Below are 19,890 nucleotides of genomic sequence, written 5' to 3'. Positions count from 1 at the left end.
TTGGAGCGGGAACCTTGGCTTTTTATATGTAAAGCACCTTGTGCATGTGTGCTGCCACATAAGTACATTCTATTAATTTATTAATCAATATATATTTCCAAAGCTCCTATTCATCATTGTATCTGGGCACTGCACAAGGGTTATATAAATTATTGAAGAGGTGAGGTTTTCAGCATGGTCTGAAGTTAGCAAGGGTAAAATTCTACCTGATCTCCTCTGGGGAAGGTGTTTTAAAGTTTTGGGCCTGCTACTGAAAAGATTCTTCCTCAGGTTCCCTTCACTTTTGTTTCTTAACCTGACTCCAGTATCATCCCTAGCACACAGAGATGATCTTTGCTACTGGGGTACACTGAAGAAACCTGAATGGTCATATGCTATCCTTGTTTTTCAGAAGGAATAATTCATGCACTTCCTCTTGTAGAGGAAACAAAAAGAACATCTTGTCTCTGTTATTAGCTCGCTCCACTGTCTACCTCAGGCCAATATCCTGGAAGGGGCAAGGCACCTCCTGTGAGATGGTGAGCACCCTTAAATTCCACTGACCTGAATGACAGTTGAAGTCATTCAGCACTTTGCAGAACTGGGGCACTGGAAGGGCAGAGCTCTGAGGTATTTGTACAAGGTAAATTACGTATTGTTAGATGTTTATATAAAGGGCCAAATTCTGATCCCCTCTTATGCTGAGGAGGCCTACACTCTACCAATAGTCCCACAAACTCAAATGGGACTACTTGTGGAGTAAGAAGTCACTCAGTGTAATAAAAGGGTCAGAATCTGACCCATTGTGACTTAGATCCTTACATGACACTTCCATAAAGGTACATGAGGAACAACAGGAGAATCCTCACCTAAAACAGACATTAATGATATTCATTTAAGAAAGCTTCTCATTTCTTAAAAAGGGGCAGAAGAAGGAGGAGCAAAATGAACAGTACATTACACCATTAAAATTCTAATATTTTTGAAATAACTATGATTAGGCTAAAGCGCAGAATACTCAATTCCTTCACATACAAATACTAGCACAGGTCTACCACACAAACAAAAAATGCTAATTCTTTTTTACCGCTCTTATTTCCCTGAAGATCTCTGTTTACAATGAGGAAAATAGTTATATATTTTATGCGTTAAAACACTGAAACAAATTGCTTTGAAAAGGGAAGGGAGATCCTACTGAGCATGAAAATATATGGATGGAGATACGTACTGTTTATAAGCTGGCAAAATACCAAGCTTTTGCAATGGGTAACCAAAAACAAACAAAAAAACCTTAAGACTTCTGAAACTCACAAGCAGGATTAAAAAAATGCAACCAATTACGCATTTCTGCCCTGCAGACAGTTAGTAAAATATTAAAGCAAACATAAAGCAAAGAAAGGCACTTGTCGACTTTCATTATGATCAATAAAAACTGGCAGCTCATTAGCATATCATTAGCTACCCTGCTGTTTCCAAAGTGTTAATGTGTAGAAATATTAATTTACAAATGTAAGGTATCCCAGAGTTCCTAGAATCTGGCTGTCTGCATAAAATAAGAATTAAAGATGGGTGAATCCAATATAATTTACTTTTTTCTATGCAGCTCTAAACATATGTTTACCATCTGTGGAATTATGGGAAGCAGCTGAGGTAAAAAACAACAGCTGTAGAATAAAATCATGCCGTTAATTTTACTCCACGGTGACAGATCAGCTGTTACAACAAGAAATGAAGTCCATGTTAAGTGCAATTCTTGGACCTTAACTTAAATATAAAAGCAAAACAGTGATGGAGGTAGTGCATGCACGCACACACACACACACACACACACACACAAAAACAGTTAGAGTTGCCACACCAATTACACTATTTAAGCAATACTGCATTTGATATTTTGTTTGGCTCGCTGAAAAATCTACAAAGTTGAGAGGGGGTGTTCTTCAAAAACTAGTAACTGCAACATCAATTAAATAATGAATGCTTCAAAAGGAAACTGAATGGGTGGTCAACCATCCTGATAATGGAAAGCCATGCCAGTCTCAAGATGATGTAGATAAGCATATCACTATCCTATGGACTTTTTTATCAAATTGATGCTGTTTTGATTTGAATGAATACTTAAATTGTGTTCTGTTATCCAAGATACAAGGTACTTATTATCAGGAGTTTAGCTGTATACACCCACCAACTGACTAAACTCCATGCTCTTTAGTCAGCAACAGATCCATTGCAATACCTGTGGATCCACTGGACACACAATTAGATATGACAGTTGGTCAGCTTTAGCTATAACTTTGCCTATGGCACAGAGTATTAATTTTTAAGAGTTACAACAACTCAGCCTGGACCATAATGCCAGCAAGGCTTGCCAGGGTATAAAGGGAACAGAAGCGAGAAACAAAAAGGGAAATAGGGTTCCCAGGTCTTCGGGCATTTGCCTCCAAGACAACATTAATTGCGCCTTCCCTATGCATTTTTTGGTCTCCATCCCTACATTGGTCTAGTCCATGAGGATGGCTTGGGGTGTCTCACAATCAGCAGGCATGCGCTCTGTCAGCTACGGCAGTGAGGATGACCCATAGGGCACGCACATTGTTGGTTACCAAAGGAAAATTTTGAAGGGGGAGTTTTGATATCTTCACTCTCCTATGCAAGGAGCATCTCCAACATTCATTTCCAGACCCACTTGTGCATCCCAAAAGCCTGACCTAAGCACCCTGAACCATTTTCAACTGGTTGTCAGCTTTCCAGGATCTGAGTGTTCATTATATGTGAATGGCAGTCAGAGCAGTGTCTGTCACTATTCAGATATGAGAACATAGTATGCAATGTGCATGGACCTACAGGGGGGAGATAGTATAGTATGGCTCCCTACGACCAGCAATTCAAGCTTTGTGCCACTGTGACCCTCAAAGCCATGAAGCACAAACTGTAGCTCATGGATCAAATCAACAGCCTAGAAAATCAGAACTAGTTCATCACTGGTGACGTGGAAAAGAGGTCAAAAAGAGGGGAAGTTCACTCAGGAAAGAAGTTAACTCTCCTGGGCCTTTCAGCAGGGCATATGCAGTGTGCACAATTGCAAATACCTTCACCATTGTGAATAATGTCAGGCCCACAGAGGACTTTTACCTGATGGAAGTCAAATGGGACCTAAACTGTGAAGGATGGAAACTATGGAGTCCATCAATAGCAGTGAGAGGCTAATCTAGGTGTAATAGAGAAGAAGCCCAGCTCCCACTGGTCTATGAATATTAGGAGATGCATTGCTTGGTCACCCAGACCATGGTAAAAAATTATTCTTAAGGTTTTTAACTCTTGGTTGGGTTCCTAAAACTATGTTCCACAATTTCATTCCAGTCACAAGTGATCCAGGACAATACACTGCAGGAGGACAAGGAATAGGCACAGTGGAATCAATTGGAGTTGAGAGCACAGACCACACCTTGCAGAATCAGGCCCTTTTGTGACAAGTTGGACCCATACCTGTGTTCCTCAGATACCTACAATCTCTACTGAAATTCCTATGACGGGGGTGTGCAAGGTAATAAAGCTGAGGTTAGTGCCCTACATTTGCTACTGTATATCTGCTTACCTTAAAAAAACCATGTTTCCTGTTCCGCTGTCCCAGCCATAAACTGCTTCCTGGCGTTAGATTCATTTCTGGAAGATCTATGACACGTTCATAAATCCTGTGGAGGGAAATGTCATTAGTTGGAACAAGTCTTTTTTTTTTCCCCTCTGAAAAAGTCTAATAAAAAAAATCAGTGAAAAAATAAATGACTTAAAGAAGAAAAATAAATGGCTTAAAGAAGTCTCTATGATTAAACACCCATATATAGTACCAATTAATTTTTTTTTGCTGAAGTGTAATGAATAATAGTAATAATAATCCTTGACAGTTTATATAACACCTTTTATTCAGGCTCTCAAAACACTTTAAAATAGTGAGTAAAATATTATCACCATTTTACAAAATAGAAAACTCAAGCATGGAGAGGTTAAGTGCCAGCAGCAGAGCCAGGAATTCAACAGAAGACTTTGGACTCCCCTTCCCTTTGCTTTGACCACTAGCTATAGTACCACTCTTATACAGCCAGGAGGCACAGACCCTCTTCCTTATATCAGAACAAGTGTGGTACTATAGGGAGTCTAAGGAAGATGATGAAATATATTTCCATTACTCTCTAACTCATATTGTTCCATAATCATATCAGCAAGCCAGTCAATTGAATAGGCTCTGAACATGTCAAGTTCTTTCACTTGTAATGTATCTGTATGTTTAATAGGAAATGGATGAAAGGTTTTTTTTTCCCCTTCCTCTCTCCCACATTAGCATGATCGCTGTAGCTTTAAAATGAATGTGAGCAGTTTCCAATATAAAATACAAGTCCATCAACAACTCACTACACAGTTATCCTTCAATTTACACTTTCACTAATTTTCCAATCTGTTCAAGCTCAGGCTCAACTAATGTAATCATTGCTTTTACTTTCTGAGCTCCAAAATGATCTGAGTTTTGAAGAACTTTAGCAAAAGCATTGCTAAATTTAAAACATCAAAATGAATGCAGTCAAAAATAAAGACACGTACTCCCTGCACATTTGTTTATCCTGAGAAGGAGGAGGAAACAGCTTGCCAGAATAATGGGAGAATAATCTGGCTAAAAAGCCACAGAAAGGAAAAAAACTTTGTATTTTTCAGAAATAAGGGTACATCTATACTACCTGCCAGATCGGCGGGTAGTGTTTGATGTATCGAGTATCAATTTATCGCATCTCATCTGGACGCAATAAATCGATCTGCTAATCAATACCCGTATTCCACCTCGGCAGGAGGAGTAAGCACAGTCGACGGTGACACCGCAGCAGTCGACTCGCCACCATGAGGACGGCCAGGTAAGTTGAACTAAGATACTTTGACTTCAGCTACACGAACAGCGTAGCAGAAGTTGCGTATCTTAGTTTGAACCCCACCGCTAGCGTAGCCCAGGCCTAAGAAAATAGTTAAATTGAAACTCAACAACTTAAGAACATGAGCAGAGAGTTCAAAAGAGTTCTTCAAATAATTCTGTGAGTTAATTGCTTAAGTTTATGGTAATTACAATCAACCCTAATTCATCACATTTCTTAACATGCTGCAGTACAAAAAAGGCATGCAAAGTTAAATTCAGAGCTCTGGGATATTTTTGTTTTTGCTAGGTAATTACCTATCCTATCTGTAAAATTCTCATGCTGAGCTATTTTACTTGTTTGGACAGCAAAACAGGGTGGTATTCTTCCAAACCATGTTATTGGAATTATGGGAATTTTGCACGTATTATCTCTATCAATATTTTAACATGTAAGCATCTCCTTTCTGCTATAAACACATGCAAAATTAAACATCTACTCAAATGCAAAACTGCTTTAAAAGGCTGAACAAGGCACAGAGTAATTGACATGCTCCTTGAGAAAGTGAGTCACTGAATTACACAATTACATTAGGAATTTCTCTTTAGATATATAGCACATCTTTATTCATGACTTGAGTTAATAACATCCTCTCTGGAAAATGTCTAGTCTTTGTAAAATACTAGTCAATATTCCATGAAGAACTCCATTTTCTGTTAACAGACAAAGCCCCAATGTTTTAAACAAAGCAATACGGTGGCTTCTACAACACTACTTATGAGAGAATATTGGATTTTTATTTACCTGGCCTGGTAACATGCTCTAAAGGGACTCCATGATATCTGTTATCAATTATATAAGAAGAATGAATTTTTCAATGTAAAGCATACAAATCGACATGCATTATACTGTAGGTCAATAACAGAATATAAGGAAGACAAATGAGATACAGGCCAAAGTGGTTTATCTTTGGCTTTCCTGAGGATAAAACAAAGGTTTTTGTCCTTTGTGCAGGAAAGCTATAATGACCTATCTTCCAGTGTCCTTTCAGAAGTCCCATTCATATGGTATATGCTCTGTGGTAATAGACTCTTCATTTTTCTCTGTGCATTGTTCTATTCTAATTGCACTTCTGGAGCATCTAGCTTCTCTCTCAGGTGACCACTCAGATTAAAAATAAAGGGCTTTGTGCCTTCTTCCATGTAGCTTTTGATGTCTAGGAAGATCTTCGTGTGTGTAGGCTCCATGGCAGATGTGAAATATATTTTTTCTAGATCAGACCATTAAATCTATTTATAATTAATTAATGTGTAGGTGTCAACTGTAGAAATTCATCTGTGTGGGCTTAATTTTTACAAAAAGGGTGTTTGGATGATATCTTATTAATTGATTATGGGAACAAACCTTATTACCACATATTGCTTAAATCAGCAAAACATGAAAAGGCCACTGCAAAACTGCACAGCCTATCACTACAACAAAACATAGGCTACATTCTTGGCAAATTAAAAGATTAAAACTCATATCTTTATTCCTAAAGAAAGAAACAGACTGTAGCAGACCATGAGGAATATCGTACTGCGTACAATACACTGTCAACATGTGAGAACTAAATCCACGACTAAAACAGCACACAGCCAAAAATAATAATAATAATGCAAAGCTCCCCAGGTAGACAAACTAGATGCCTTTGATCACAGGATAAGTATCCACATGAACAAAAACCAAAACTGGTATCAAAAAGAAGCTTTTGTATCAATGAATAAAAAGGAATCGATTGTTCATAATAATACAGTGGAGGATTAATAATCTGAGGATTTAATGAAGGTTAATTCAAAGGACTTTACAAATATTAATGAATGAAGTCTCTCAACCCTGTAGATCCCCAGGGAACAGCAGCACCGTAAGGCTAATTGACTTGCCCCCTACCTCAGATCTTCTGCCTCCCAGTTTCATGCCTTAATCATGAGAGCACTACCAGAGTTCTGTAGCACTACCAGAAAAGGAAGACTTCATTGAGACTAAAGCCCGCCCCCCACAGCCCCTTAAGAAGGTTATGAATGACATTTGCTAATAGAGGAAGCCCTGGAGGAGGACTTGGGGGCAATGGGCTCTCAAGCCAGTGCAAAGACATAGGGCTATGTGCTGATGACCCCGTGTCTCATGCAAATCCATCGAGATCTGTGCAGCTCTAAAATGACCTTCCATGCTTTTTGTTATTGAGGGGAAGGGGCTAAGTACCCTACTTCTCAGGAGAGCAAACCCTGCTCCCCTTCCTCCCCCCCTCCCCCCCCCCACACACACATGGATTTTATGGTAGAAGGAGTGATCTGGTCATGAAACACTGTGCTGCTCCCAACTAGTTCCAAAAAAACCTTTACAAATTCCTTACATGTCTCTCCCTTGTTCCACACTCTGGGTATCTCCTCTCCCTTCTTTTCTTGGTCTCTCCCTCCCAGTTCCCGTCTATGTTAGGTTGTTTCTCTTCCCCTTTTTGTGTTGTCTTCCACTCCACCATTGTTCTATTTTCTGTCAAATGATTAAAGTATATAATACCCATACAAAAAAAATATACCTACATTAGCTGCACAGTCTAGCTCACCAAAGAAAGGTATGCAAATCAAAGAACATATTTTACAAGCAAGCATCTCAAATAGTCACCTGTATGAATAGCCACCATGACACCAGGAATAGAATAATACAGAAAACTTTGCCTTTAAAATTATATAAGATCTATCGGGGGATAATTGTAAAATGTTCATAAAACACCACAAGTACATGCACACTTCCCATCATACATGAACATACTCCATAATAATCTATATTAGGTACTTACATAGCCTTCATTACCTCATCATATTTAATGTATTTTCCCTCCCAATGCTCTGTGAGGTATGGAAGTATTTTTATCACCATTCTACAGATGGGGAACTGACTCAGACTCAGAGGGTATGTCTACACTGCAGTGTATGCCCAGGCTCAGACTCAAGCCCAAGTCCCCCTTCTGTCTAAACACACACATCTATTGGACTCAGGCCAGCAAGCCCTCTGGACCTGAGCCCTTGGACCCAACAAGAGGGGTTTAAGCCAGAGTCCCAGTGGGATTTGGCTCCACAGTGCATCATTTTACAGCATGGACAGAGCTTGGTCCCGGGTCTGTCAGATTCATGTCCAGAGAGTATCTCTCAATCCCATGGGCCAGTGTTCATATCCTTTCTATCCCAAAGACTAGCCAATCAACTTGCAGAAAACTGAAGAAAGTGTCTGGTTCAAATACAGCTGCTCAGCTTTTAATTCTTCCATTTAATTATGGATTGCTGAGCTCCAGAGTGAACCTGCAGTAGCTTCAGCCACCTACAGGAAGAAGTCCTTTGCCAAGCATAGGGCTATGTGGTCACAGGACCACAGTCAGATTCTGATAAATCTGTGGTGCAAGGCAAGCAACATGTTCAGTAAGAGTATCAGAAATGATCACATGTACCAAGAAATAGCGGATAAGTTGACAGCGTGGGGGATTCAATGGACCGGTGCCAGTGAAGAGAGCAGATCAAGCGGCTCAAGAGTAACTAACAGAAAGCCAGGGATGAAAACTGTACCTCTGGGAACTCTCTGTCATCCTGTCTCTTTTATGAGGACTTTGACTGGGTGCTGTGTACTAAACCAAGCCCCAAGCGGTTCACAATAGCCTGGTCAGCAGAATGGTGACCTTCTGATCTCTGAATCTAGTATAGCATAAATGGGGAGCCAACAGGTGCCAGATCAGGCTAGCAAAGTGACTATGGAGCTCACACCAGTCCCCAAGGAGGCTTTGCACCAGAGCAGCGACAACACATCCTGGGTCCATAGTTGTAGGAGTTGTGTGGTGACCCTCCAGAGAAGCAGCCTCATGGAAGTTAAAACCAACAGCAGAAACGGAAGACACAGAAATAGCCCCAGTGCCTGGTAAGTGTTTGGCTCCAGGTATGTTGTTTTTAATATGCAAATGGGAGGGATTTCCAGTTTATGACCCAATGCAATTTTTATTATAAACTATGAGTAGCAGTGTATAGCCGATAATGGAGAAATGCACACCAGCAACTTGGCATCACCCCACCACAAACTGGAATTCAAAATGGAGACCAGAAAGCACAAATAGTTGAACGAGCATTCAACATTATTATTATTATTACGAGCTACTCACACATTCTTACAAAGATGTACTGGGGTGTTCAAAATAAGAACCATATATTGCCTTCCCTTTTAGTACACCACACTGGAGAACTCGCCCATGCCACAGCATTACGAGCCAACTGTAAACAAACTGTGCAGGGGAGAGGGGAAATGTAGAGCCTGGATGACAAAAATCAATGTCTGAAATACAAAAGGGGGTTGAATGCAGTCCAGTGTGCCAGGGTATCTGTCTATGCCAGGGGTAGGCAACCTATCGCATGCGTGAGCTGATTTTCAGTGGCATTCACACTGCTCGGGTCCTGGCCACCAGTCCGGGGGGCTCTGCATTTTAATTTAATTTGAAATGAAGCTTCTTAAACATTTTTAAACCCTTATTTACTTTACATACAACAATAGTTTAGTTATATATTATAGACTTATAGAAAGAGACCTTCTAAAAACGTTAAAATGTATTACTGGCACGCAAAACCTTAAATTTGAGTGAATAAATGAAGACTCGGCACACCACTTCTGAAAGGTTGCCAACCCCTGGTCTATGCAGTTCTTTGAGAGTTCATATTATCATGCGTTTTTGTATGTAGTCCTCAGGTAGATGTAGTCAGAGCAGGCTGTATCGTAAACTGTAGGGAGTCAGTAATCCATGTGGACACTAGCACAGCATCCTGTTGATTCCCTTATGAATTTTGACCCAACCCAAGTTGCTGATAAGCTGGAAACTTTCCACAGTAAGAACTCCAGAAAGGTAGTCACATTTTGGGGGAAGGGCATATTTTCCAGGCCCTCCTCTATAGGACACCTGCCCACTCCACTCATGGATGTGTTGCTCAGTCCCCATATACTTGAAAAGCTCTGAGACATGCATGTGTGGCTTGCCACCAGTAGCTTAGAATAGAATATCTCTTTGCCATTCAGGAACCTCAAGGATTGTTATGTCCTCCAGAATGCCTGAAAAAAACTGAGACACATTAGGTAATAAACCATAGCAACCTCTCCTCCCCTGCCTACAATGGTCTAAAAAATTTTAAACATATTGCACATGTATGTTTCAGCTTACTATTGTGCGTGCTCCATTTACTCTGATTAACTCTGTTGGGCCCATGAAGCTTCTGGGAATTGAAGCATTCCTCTAAAACTATATTGAAGCTGAGTTTTACAAAGTATCATTTTTTTTACTTTGAGATTCCACAGGCACCTTTTTCTGAGGATGCTCTGAACATTTTTTTTTAAAGTACTGAGACAATAAATGTACTGTTTGATGTGTGCTTTCAGGCCCTTTCACCACAGCACCCCAGCCAGAGTCCAGCAGGATCCTGGGATTTTGAACTGCTATGAACTGGTCAAAGATGAAGCATTTCCATGATGAACTTATGGTAGACCTCCTGGACAGAGCCAGCAAGCAGTTACAATATGAAAGGGGAAAAGATTCATGGCAAGTGGAAAGGCACAGACAGGCAGCAGAGCACCAGGAGAGAACTGCAGCATGTGAGGAGAGACTTGCAGCACAGTTTCTGGAGTAGGAATATCGGTTGAGGGAAGAAGACAGAGCTCAGCAGAAAGACCTGTTTGAGAGGCTGCTTGTGCTAATGACCACAAGAATTCAGATTCCTGCTCCACCAGCACCACATCCTGAGTCCCCTCCACAATACCATGTCTTGCAGACCAGGAACACATTAGACAAAATCATGGTTGGGTGGCCGATGCAAGCAGGACTGAACACTAGTTGGACAGGGTAAACGTACCTCCAGCAGTCCTCCACCCCTGTGCAGCAGCACCAAGAGTATGCTAAACATGCTAGAAAGGGGAAGAAGAAGGTGGGAAGGGGTCCAGGGGACACACAAATGTTGGCAACTTGTTAACACTGGTTTCCAATATTTTTTACTAATCAACATTTGTGTTATGCACTTTATTTTATTACTGGTTTGGGTGTTGGTTTATTACTGGTGTTTTGATGTTGTATAAACAGCTGGCCCGCCTGAAAATGCTTTAACAGTATTTTTTGTAACACTGCCATACTCACAAAGGCTTTTGTTTTATTTAAGGAGTCTATTGCCATCACTGCATCACATCATATAATGTGTATTTTGAAGAATAAAAATAAAGACATGAAAAGACACAATTGGGAAGCTGCATCCAAACACAATTTCTCAATACATCTATTCAGATCAATCCATAATAAAACCCCACAATTCATGTCACACAAACCACGATCCCCCACCACATTGCATAGACAATCAACTCATCCACAATTAACAGTTCATGACAATCACACACCCCCATTCATAGCATACAGCAAGAATACTTCATTTACTGTAAAAACTGCTGCACAAATAGATCCATAAACATACTATTCTCCCTCTTCCACTGCAAGCGTACTAAGCATCCCTGATTTCGGTTTCCCGTGTGCATCCTGCTAAAGCTGCGACAGGTGCACTTTCTGGCTGAATGTACCAGTTCAGCAATCTATTGCTGAAGGGGTCGGCAACCTTCGGCATGTGGCCCATCAGGGTAATCCGCTGGCGGGCCAAGAGACATTTTGTTTACTTTGACCATCCACAGGCATGGCCTTCCGCAGCTCCCAGTGGCTGCGGTTCACCGTTCCCGGCCAATGGGAGCTGCAGGAAGGGCCCGCACTGCTTACCGCAGCTCCCATTGGCCGGGAATGGTGAACTGCAGCCACTGGGAGCTGCGGGAGGCCATGCCTGTGAACAGTCAATGTAAACAAAATGTCTCTCAGCCTGCCAGCAGACTACCCTGATGGGCCACGTGCTGAAGGTTGCCGACCCCTGCATTACTGTCATACTGCCATGGGCAAATGGCTCACCTTTGAATTCACAAAGATTGTGAAGAGCACAGCAAGGCATAATAATGCAGACAGCATTGAGGACAATGGAATCCAAACAGGTTCTGTAAACAGTGCCAGCAGGATTTCAGTCTGCCAAATGCACATTTAATCCACCATTCTACACCCAATAAGAGTGTAATTAAACCTCCTTTTGCCAGATCAGGATATGGTTTCATAAACCAAAGCAAAAGGGGGTAGAATAATAATGGGGGCAGTTATTCAATTTATGACAATGTTATTTGGTGGTAACAGTGGGCCTGGCCTGTCCATGAAGGTAGACACCCCACTAGTGGAAAACATTGTCATCATGAACTTTTGCAGTGCAGCCCAAGCAGGACAAGGTCTTCAAATGGTGACTTTTACATGTCAATGGCTCCAGTTGCCGGGAATGTACAGACCCAAACATTTCTTGGCAGGATGTGACAACTTCCTGTCAACTGCCGCGAGATGGACAATGAAGTTTTCCCACAATGAATCAGGAACAAAGGGCTAGAGCAGATGGAGCTGGGGAAGGGGCTAGGAAACCTGCAAGAGGCTAGTTTGACTCAGGTCTGCATAATGCAGTGTAGACACCAAAGCGTGTGTGAGAGACCAAGGTCAAGCAATTCTAAACCTAAAGTCAATATTCAGTGTGGACACTCAAGCTCAGACTTATAAACACTCAGCCTGCGGGACCCCACTGACCCCAGAGCTTACACTGCAGGGTAGACATAACATAAGAAGTCTGTGACAGAGCAGGCATTCAAACCCAGATCTCCTAAGTGCTAGGCTATTGCCCTAACCACTGGAGTATCCTTCCTTTCTAACAAATATGATAGTTTCCTCCTGCAATGGAGATTTCTCATATACAACATGCGGCAATAATAAGCTAAAGTCAGCAAGTTCTAGGGAGCACACGCACACACACACTCTCTCTCTCTTACTTACTTTGGGGAATTCCAAATTACCTAGTTGCACCAGAAACATTGCTTTGTTCACATTAACGGCAGCAGATGCAAGCAAACATGGATTAACCAAGAGTTGTGATTAAGCAGGACTCTGATAAATGGGTTATACTTTAAATCCAATAAGGTAATACTTCAATTAGAAAACCCCTAAATCATTTAACTTTTTTTGAATCTAAAATACCTGACATTATTAAACATAAGCAGCATTATTAAATATTCCAGCATTGCTCTTAGAACAGTACATCCATGCTTGATATGAACTAGGTTTACCTGATTCCTGAGGTTTCTTTACTGTGAACTTTAATAAGAACAAACCAACTTTAGCTTGTGTTTTGCTGTGTCTAGAGTTGCAAGCTAAATGACCCTTATGTCCCAATCCCTAGTTTCCTCAAAGAGGCACTCAGATCCTACTATACTCCTGGGTTGGAGATAATTGGTCCCACCAGGTGTGGCTGACAGGGAGAGTCTGATGAAGCTGTACATTTCTGTGCAGGGTCCTAGTATCTGACCCCAGGGTGAATCATCAAAAAAGAGTCCTACATCTCTCAGCTTGATCCTAAAGTTTGCCACCCCATTACAGGCATGTTCCCCTGTAAACATACTTTTAGCTTACCTTGTTTGCATCCATCTATAGCTTTAGATTCTTTAAATGTGCTGAGATTGCTTAGGTCACGTTCCTGAATGCAATAGTCTTTAACAGCATAGCCAATATTTTCAGAAGTGTCCTCTTCGTTTGGGTGCCTCAATGTCTGTTTCAATCTGAGACACCAATTGGGTCTGATTTTCAGAGGTGCTGAGCACCCACAATTCAGTTGGAGTTTCAGGTACTCAGAACTTCTGAAAGTCATGCCCTAGGCTCTTAACATAGGCCACCCAAAAATCAAACTTTGAAAGTTTGGCCTGTTTATTTTGTGCATCCCAGCAGCATGAAGAAAGTGCTGATTATAGCAGGTCATTAAATAAATCTCTAGCTGTCAGACTGCAATATTGGCATTTGTCTGTGTTTTCAGTTCCTTTGAAAGGATTAAGAACTGCTTTTGGAAAGGGATCCCAGGTTGGCTCTACATGCTTCTCTAACAGTTGTCTATATTCTTCCCAATGAAAATGTGCCAATATCTTATGTGATTGTTTTTTAATAGTGTTTACAGATAGGATGCATTATTTGACGTGCCTTCAGTTTTGTAACAAGTTTAACTCAACTATTCATCTAGATTTCAGCTCTCTGTTTCTGACAAAAATAATCTTCTTTTGAGAAATTCTGATTTTTCATGCTGTCTCCTCTGTCATACTATAGGAGTTCACAATCGCTGAACAAGAGGAAAGCAATTTAGATAACACTCAGGTTTTGTAGGAAGACTGTTGCTATTAAATTTGGAACATACAATAGCCAACTGTTTAATCAAAAAGTTATTGTTCGGCTCTGGAGGGTGAAAAAGGGAGGTGTCATATAATAGCATTTGTGCTAAATAAACTAGAAAATGCTTGCTCGGGTTTAAAGTTCTTTTCAAGCTCAAATTTAATCATTTAAACTATAATGGTACATTTCTGATAAACCATTTCACTGACTTTCTTATTACGATCATCAAGATAAGCTTCCCTACTTATTTTAATTATCCTTTCCCTTGCTGATCTCCCACAAAAAATTTAAAAATAAAAAGCGTATCCAAAAATGTTTCTTTAAACAACCGCTTTCAACAATAGAGGAAGTTAACTTTCAATTCACTATAAAAAGCGTAAGAATGAGACATAACAAAATAAAATTGGGGTGTTTAGAAGAGAACAGTAAAGTGTTTCTTTTGACAAAAAACACACGTGCACAGGGCAAACCCTAAAGAGATGCTAACATGTCCAGTTTGACCTGTTTTTTTTTAAATGTTCACTTGGAAAATATTCTCATTTAAACCTAAGTAATAATAAATATTTCAAATGTAAGCAAATAAGCTGACATTTAGAATGTCTGTAAATGGGTTCGCTCACTGCAGGAGCACCTCCCTGTGGCCAAGCCTGGCATAGTGGCTGTCTCCCTGTATGGTGCTCCTGCTGACAGTCACTCCTTTACAGGGGTGCTCTCCCTTCCGACAACTTGGCCCTCCAGCTAGGTCACACTTTGTTACCCCAGAAGGGGTGGACTAGAGTCCAACAACCCTATAGTTAAATGGCCTTCTGTCTGTCTCTGTGCTCCCTGGCCCTTACACCCCTAACCTCAGAGGTGTCAAGTATCAGAGGGGTAGCCGTGTAACCTCAGAGGGTTTCACCCCAACTTCCTTGGTGGCTGGTAGGAGAAACTAGGCCCTCACTCTACTGTGGGTTCCAGCCCTGAGACCAGTGATTTCCCTACACGCCCCCCAGGGGGGTGTACACCCCCCCTGAATTTTCCCAACACCCCGCCCAGTTTTGTGAGCTAGTTACATACCAATTTAGTGACTGTTTGGAAATCTGAATTTAAACTGAAACATTAATACACACTTTAAAAGCTTATACAGTGTATGATAAAATATGTGTATCTGAAAAAGTATAATAGATTTGAAAAGTATGAACATAGACTAGCTTCCTTGCTTCCTTATACAGCTGTTGTTTTTTATGATGTCAGTGCATTCATTTCGGTGATGTTGGCCAACCTAATAATTTCAAATGATGATTTGTAAGCAAAGACTAAATGAGCTCTCCCTGACAGCTAGTGATGAGCTGGGCGCTAAGGCTTCAGGGCCAGATTATGAAGTTTATTAGAGAATATTTGAAAATAAACGATACAAAGTGTTTGAAGCGTCAGTTATTGTGTCATTGGGGGTAACATACAGGTTGTAGGGGGATATTAGCGTTTTGGTGTTTGACAGCATATACCATACACAGTCTGTCATGTCCCCAATGTGGGGTGTACGGTGGGTGGGATCAAGATACAGTCAGGAGGCAGTGGGGGTACATCACTCATACAAACAGATTACAGACAGTCATGGGCATGAATAAGCAGGCTGGATAATGGGGATGGGACGACCCTTACATGGTGGAGTTCGGTTTGGTGGGTTTAGGGCTCAGGGAATAGAGTCCAGCAGGGGGGGTTCACAAGTCTCCTCACCCCTGCGGTACACGAAGCCACGCCCGCTCACTCCTGGTATTGGCGGTGGCCGGTGATGTGTTCCATGTAGATGTCTCTAGACCAGCGAATAGTGTCCAAGACCATTAGGCATCTCATGAGCTGCGCGTAGCGACGGCCCACCCCACAGGTCCGAAGCACGCATTCATTGCAAGGGTCCCAGGCACCCAGGGCCCCAACAATCAGGGCATCGGTGCAGACCTTGTAGCCCTTTGACCGCAGGGTGTCCGCCAAGGGGGCGTATTTTTTGAGCTTGCGGGCTCGGGTCTCGCAGAAGGCCGGGGTCTTGTTTTCAAATGGAATCGTCACATCGACAAAGATGATCTTTTTCTGATCCTCGTCCGTGACGACGATGTCCGGGCGCAGCAGGCTATCGGTGTCGGGGATGGTGCGGTTGACGGCGATTTCTCCCAGGTGTGGAGCGATGGCCTTTACTAGACGGTCCTGGATGGCATTGTGGCGCAGCTGCCAGGCTCTGGCATGGGGCTTGCAGCTGCACAGGACATGGGGCAGGGTCTCCAAGGCGTACCCGCACTTCCTGCAGCGCTTGTCTCGGTTCCCGTGGCGGATGGCTCCATTGAGCGGGACGCAGTTTAGTCGGGCGCGGTGTATGAACCGCCAGTCGGCGAAACGGATGAAGCTGCCTGAGGGGAGGAAGTTGTTGCTGGAGTCCCACTTGCTGGTGACCTCGAAAGCCTTGCCCTGGTCTGTTTTTTTCTTCAGGGTGTCCACGTAGAGCACGCGGACGGCGGCCTTCAGCGACCTTTCCAGCATGCCTCTGGCTCCGGGGCTGATGATGGTGTTGCCCTCCGTCCCGATATGTGGCACCAGGACTCCTAGCTCCCGCCGTTCCTCACTCCACACCCAGCGGCAGCCCAGTCGCTTTCCCAGTCGGCGTGTGGCGTTGCGGGCGCGGGTCCACAGCGAGGCGATGTCGCCCTGTCCCAGGCAAACTCACCGTCCAGGGAGCCGCTCAGGAAGGTGGCCACATCTTGGTCAGAGGGAGCTCTGCCGATTCGCTTCATGGTGGCGGCGCGCAGGGCGGCCGTCGTGATGTTCTTTACCACGGCATCCGGGCACGTCAGAAGGCGGAAGGCATGCGTGATTACCGCAATGTCACACAGGTTTCCCATGCGGAGAACGTTGGCGCCGCCGTGCCGGTGAGCGATGTATACGAGCTCGTTGCTGGCTCTCTGGGGTAGGGACAGCCACTTCTTCACCAGCTGCCGGATGTTGTTGTCCGCCTTGTTGAGGGACACCTTTGCTACGGCGGATCCTCTCAGGACGAAGGCGATGCGGGGGATCAGGAATGTGTTGAGGGCGTTGGTTTTTTGCCATGGATCCAGTAGGGAAGTGTCGATCTTGGCGATGTCCTGCAGGATCTCCCGGAGGGTGTCCTCGGGGGTCTGCCAGACGCGGAAGCCCGTCGGCGTGCTGAGGTGTTGGTACGCCTGCCCCTCCACCAGGGGGACAATGGACTCGCCCTGGATGAGGAATTCCGTAGTCAGCACCGAGTCCCTCTTGCTCCCATCGACGTGGAGGGACGCGCACTTCTTGGCATTGAAGCGGAGTCCCGTCCAGTCCGCGACTCTCCCGATGGTGTTGAGCATGCCCTGGAGTCTCTCAGGGTCGTCCGCGAGCAGGACCAGGTCATCCACGTAGGCCAGGACGCTCACCCTCTCACCGTGCAGGTCGAAGCCGTCGGCACCGTCGGAGATCGCCCGCAGGAGCAGCTCCATGGCGAGGTTGAAGACGATGGGGCTGAGGGGGCAGCCCTGCTTCACGCCGCTGCAGATTGGAATCTCAGCGGTCTCTTCTTCCACCGATCAGATGGTGGTGTTGCAGTCCTCATAGAGTTCCCGGATTAGGCAAAGTAAGGTCTCCGGCATCCCGAACTCCTGTAGCGTCCTGAAGATGTGATGGTGGGGGATGGACCCGAAGGCATTGGCCAGGTCGAGCCACGCTATCGTGCACTGTTTCTGAGCCCTCGTGGTCATCTGGAGGACAGTCTGGAGCAGGAAGTTGTGCTCGTAGCACCCCTCCGACAGCATGAAGCCCTTCTGGGCCAGGCTGATGGCTCCCCCGGTCGTTGCCCACTCCGTGATTCTGGCTTTCCCTTTCAGTTGGTCCCCGAGGCATAGGCGCCAGTGGGGTAGCAGCATTGCTGGCTGATGGTGAGACTTGGTTCAGTTCGGAGTGTGTAGGGGCGGCGTCCGGTCTTCCACGTGCGGCCGTCATCTGATGGGTCACCGTAGGACTGTGTGATCTTCTGGTGGCCGGGATCGGCCTGGTGTCTTTTGGGGCCGTGTCGGTCTGTCTGACAATGGGGGTCTGGTGCTGTGGTCTGGCCGTGGCGGTGGGGCCTCTGACGGTAGCAGTGCGCGGGGCGGTCCAGGGGGTGGTCCCTGTTCCCCTGGTGGGTGGGGTTCACAGGGCGGGCTGAGAAGTTGCGTTGGCACCCCTTGTGGCTGGTGCTCACAGGGTAGACCGAGAGCTGGCATTGGTGCCTCCAGACGCAGGGTCTCGGGTGCAGGGCCGGCTCCAGCCCCAGCGCCGCAAGCACGCGCGTGGGGCAGCCCTTTCCCGGGGGGGCGGCAGGCTGGGCCGGCAGACCTGCCGCAGTCATGCCTGCTGGAGGTCCACCGGAGCCCCGGGACGACCGGACCTGCCGCAGGCATGACTGCAGAGGGGGCACTCGTCCCGTGGCTCCAGTGGACCTCCCGCAGGCATGACTGCAGACGGTTCACTGGTCGCACGGCTCAGCTGGACCTCCCGCAGGCATGCCTGCGGCAGCTGAAGCAGAGCCGCCGGACCTGCGAACCGTCCGCAGCTGCGGGAGGTCCAGCCGAGCCACGCGACCAGCGGACCCTCCGCAGTCATGCCCGCGGCAGGTCCGCTGCTCCCGCGGCTCCGGGGCACCTCCCACGCATGACTGCTTGGGGCGGCCAAAAAGGTAGAGCCGCCCCTGCTCGGGTGGCCACGCGTGGCGGAGCGCTGATCCTTCTTGGGGTGGGGTCACATTGGTTGGAGGGGGCACTGAGACGCCTCAGTTCAGAGAGCTTCCGGGTGACCTGGGATGATGTGACAGGACCCCTGCTGGTAGGGGCTCAGTCGACGTTTCCCGCTGCGGTAGTCGTCGTTCCGGTGGCAGGGCCCTGGTTCACCAGCTTAGGGACTGGAGTGGGTTTCTGGGCAGCGGTTGGCAGGGTCGCTCTGCCTCTTTGTGGTGCAGGAGCAGCGGGCTGGGACACAGGATGGCGGGGGGCCGGAACCAGAGCTGCTGTTGTGCGGGCTTTCTTGCAGCTGGCCTGGTGCTTCAAGCATTTCTTCTGTGTCTCGAAGGGCAGGCTGCAGAGGGCGCAGCTGAAGGCGGTGGACTGGTTGTGGCATCTCCTCAGATGTCTGGTGACCCCTCTGAGGAGATGGAAGCGGCGGGGCGGCAGGCAGATGGGGCAGACAAGCGCATCTGTAGCAAGGGGGTATTTGAGGTAGACACACCTAATCTACCAGCAAACAGAGCTGTGTTGTCCAAGTGATAGATTTTGGCTGGGGTTGGGTTACAAACCACTTGAATGTAGGGGGAAGGGGGGATGAAATGTTGTTCTTATTGTATGAGTAAAGGGCAGTAGAACTGTACTTAGTCTGTGATGATTTGAAGGCATCAAGAGAGAGGGTGGGGACCTGTCCCTCTCCACTGTTTAAAGACAGAGCTGATTAGGCTCCATAGATAGTCTTTTGTTCTGTTAAGTGACCACTGCAGCTGAAATCACTGACAATCAGGTCTAAGTGCTTAGTCCTGTTGTGGGGACAGTGTTCCTGTGGGTACAGTGTTTTTGTGTAAGAGACAGCCCAGACTGCACTAGCAGCAGGGTTCCCTCACTGAGAGCTCAGCTGAAATCACTGAGAGCTGGTGGAACCTCAAGAGACCAACTCGCAGAGGTCACAGTGGTAGGTGACAGCAGAAGGTGA

At 45.1% G+C, this 19,890-nt stretch overlaps 1 protein-coding gene across 6 annotated transcripts in view; it reads right to left on the bottom strand.

The window, feature by feature from the left end:
- NELL1 (neural EGFL like 1) overlaps nt 1–19,890 on the bottom strand; it is a 436,046-nt gene that overhangs the window by 342,780 nt on the left and 73,376 nt on the right. For all 6 annotated transcript variants that reach the window (XM_045015869.1, XM_045015870.1, XM_045015871.1 and 3 more), the window contains exon 5: nt 3,575–3,671. In XM_045015869.1, the coding sequence (XP_044871804.1) occupies nt 3,575–3,671 (97 nt within the window). The remainder of the gene's footprint in view (nt 1–3,574; nt 3,672–19,890) is intronic.

The sequence above is a fragment of the Mauremys mutica genome, chromosome 4, assembly GCF_020497125.1.
Source record: "Mauremys mutica isolate MM-2020 ecotype Southern chromosome 4, ASM2049712v1, whole genome shotgun sequence".
Lineage (NCBI taxonomy): Eukaryota > Metazoa > Chordata > Testudines > Geoemydidae > Mauremys > Mauremys mutica.
This window is presented reverse-complemented; position numbering and strand designations above follow the sequence as displayed.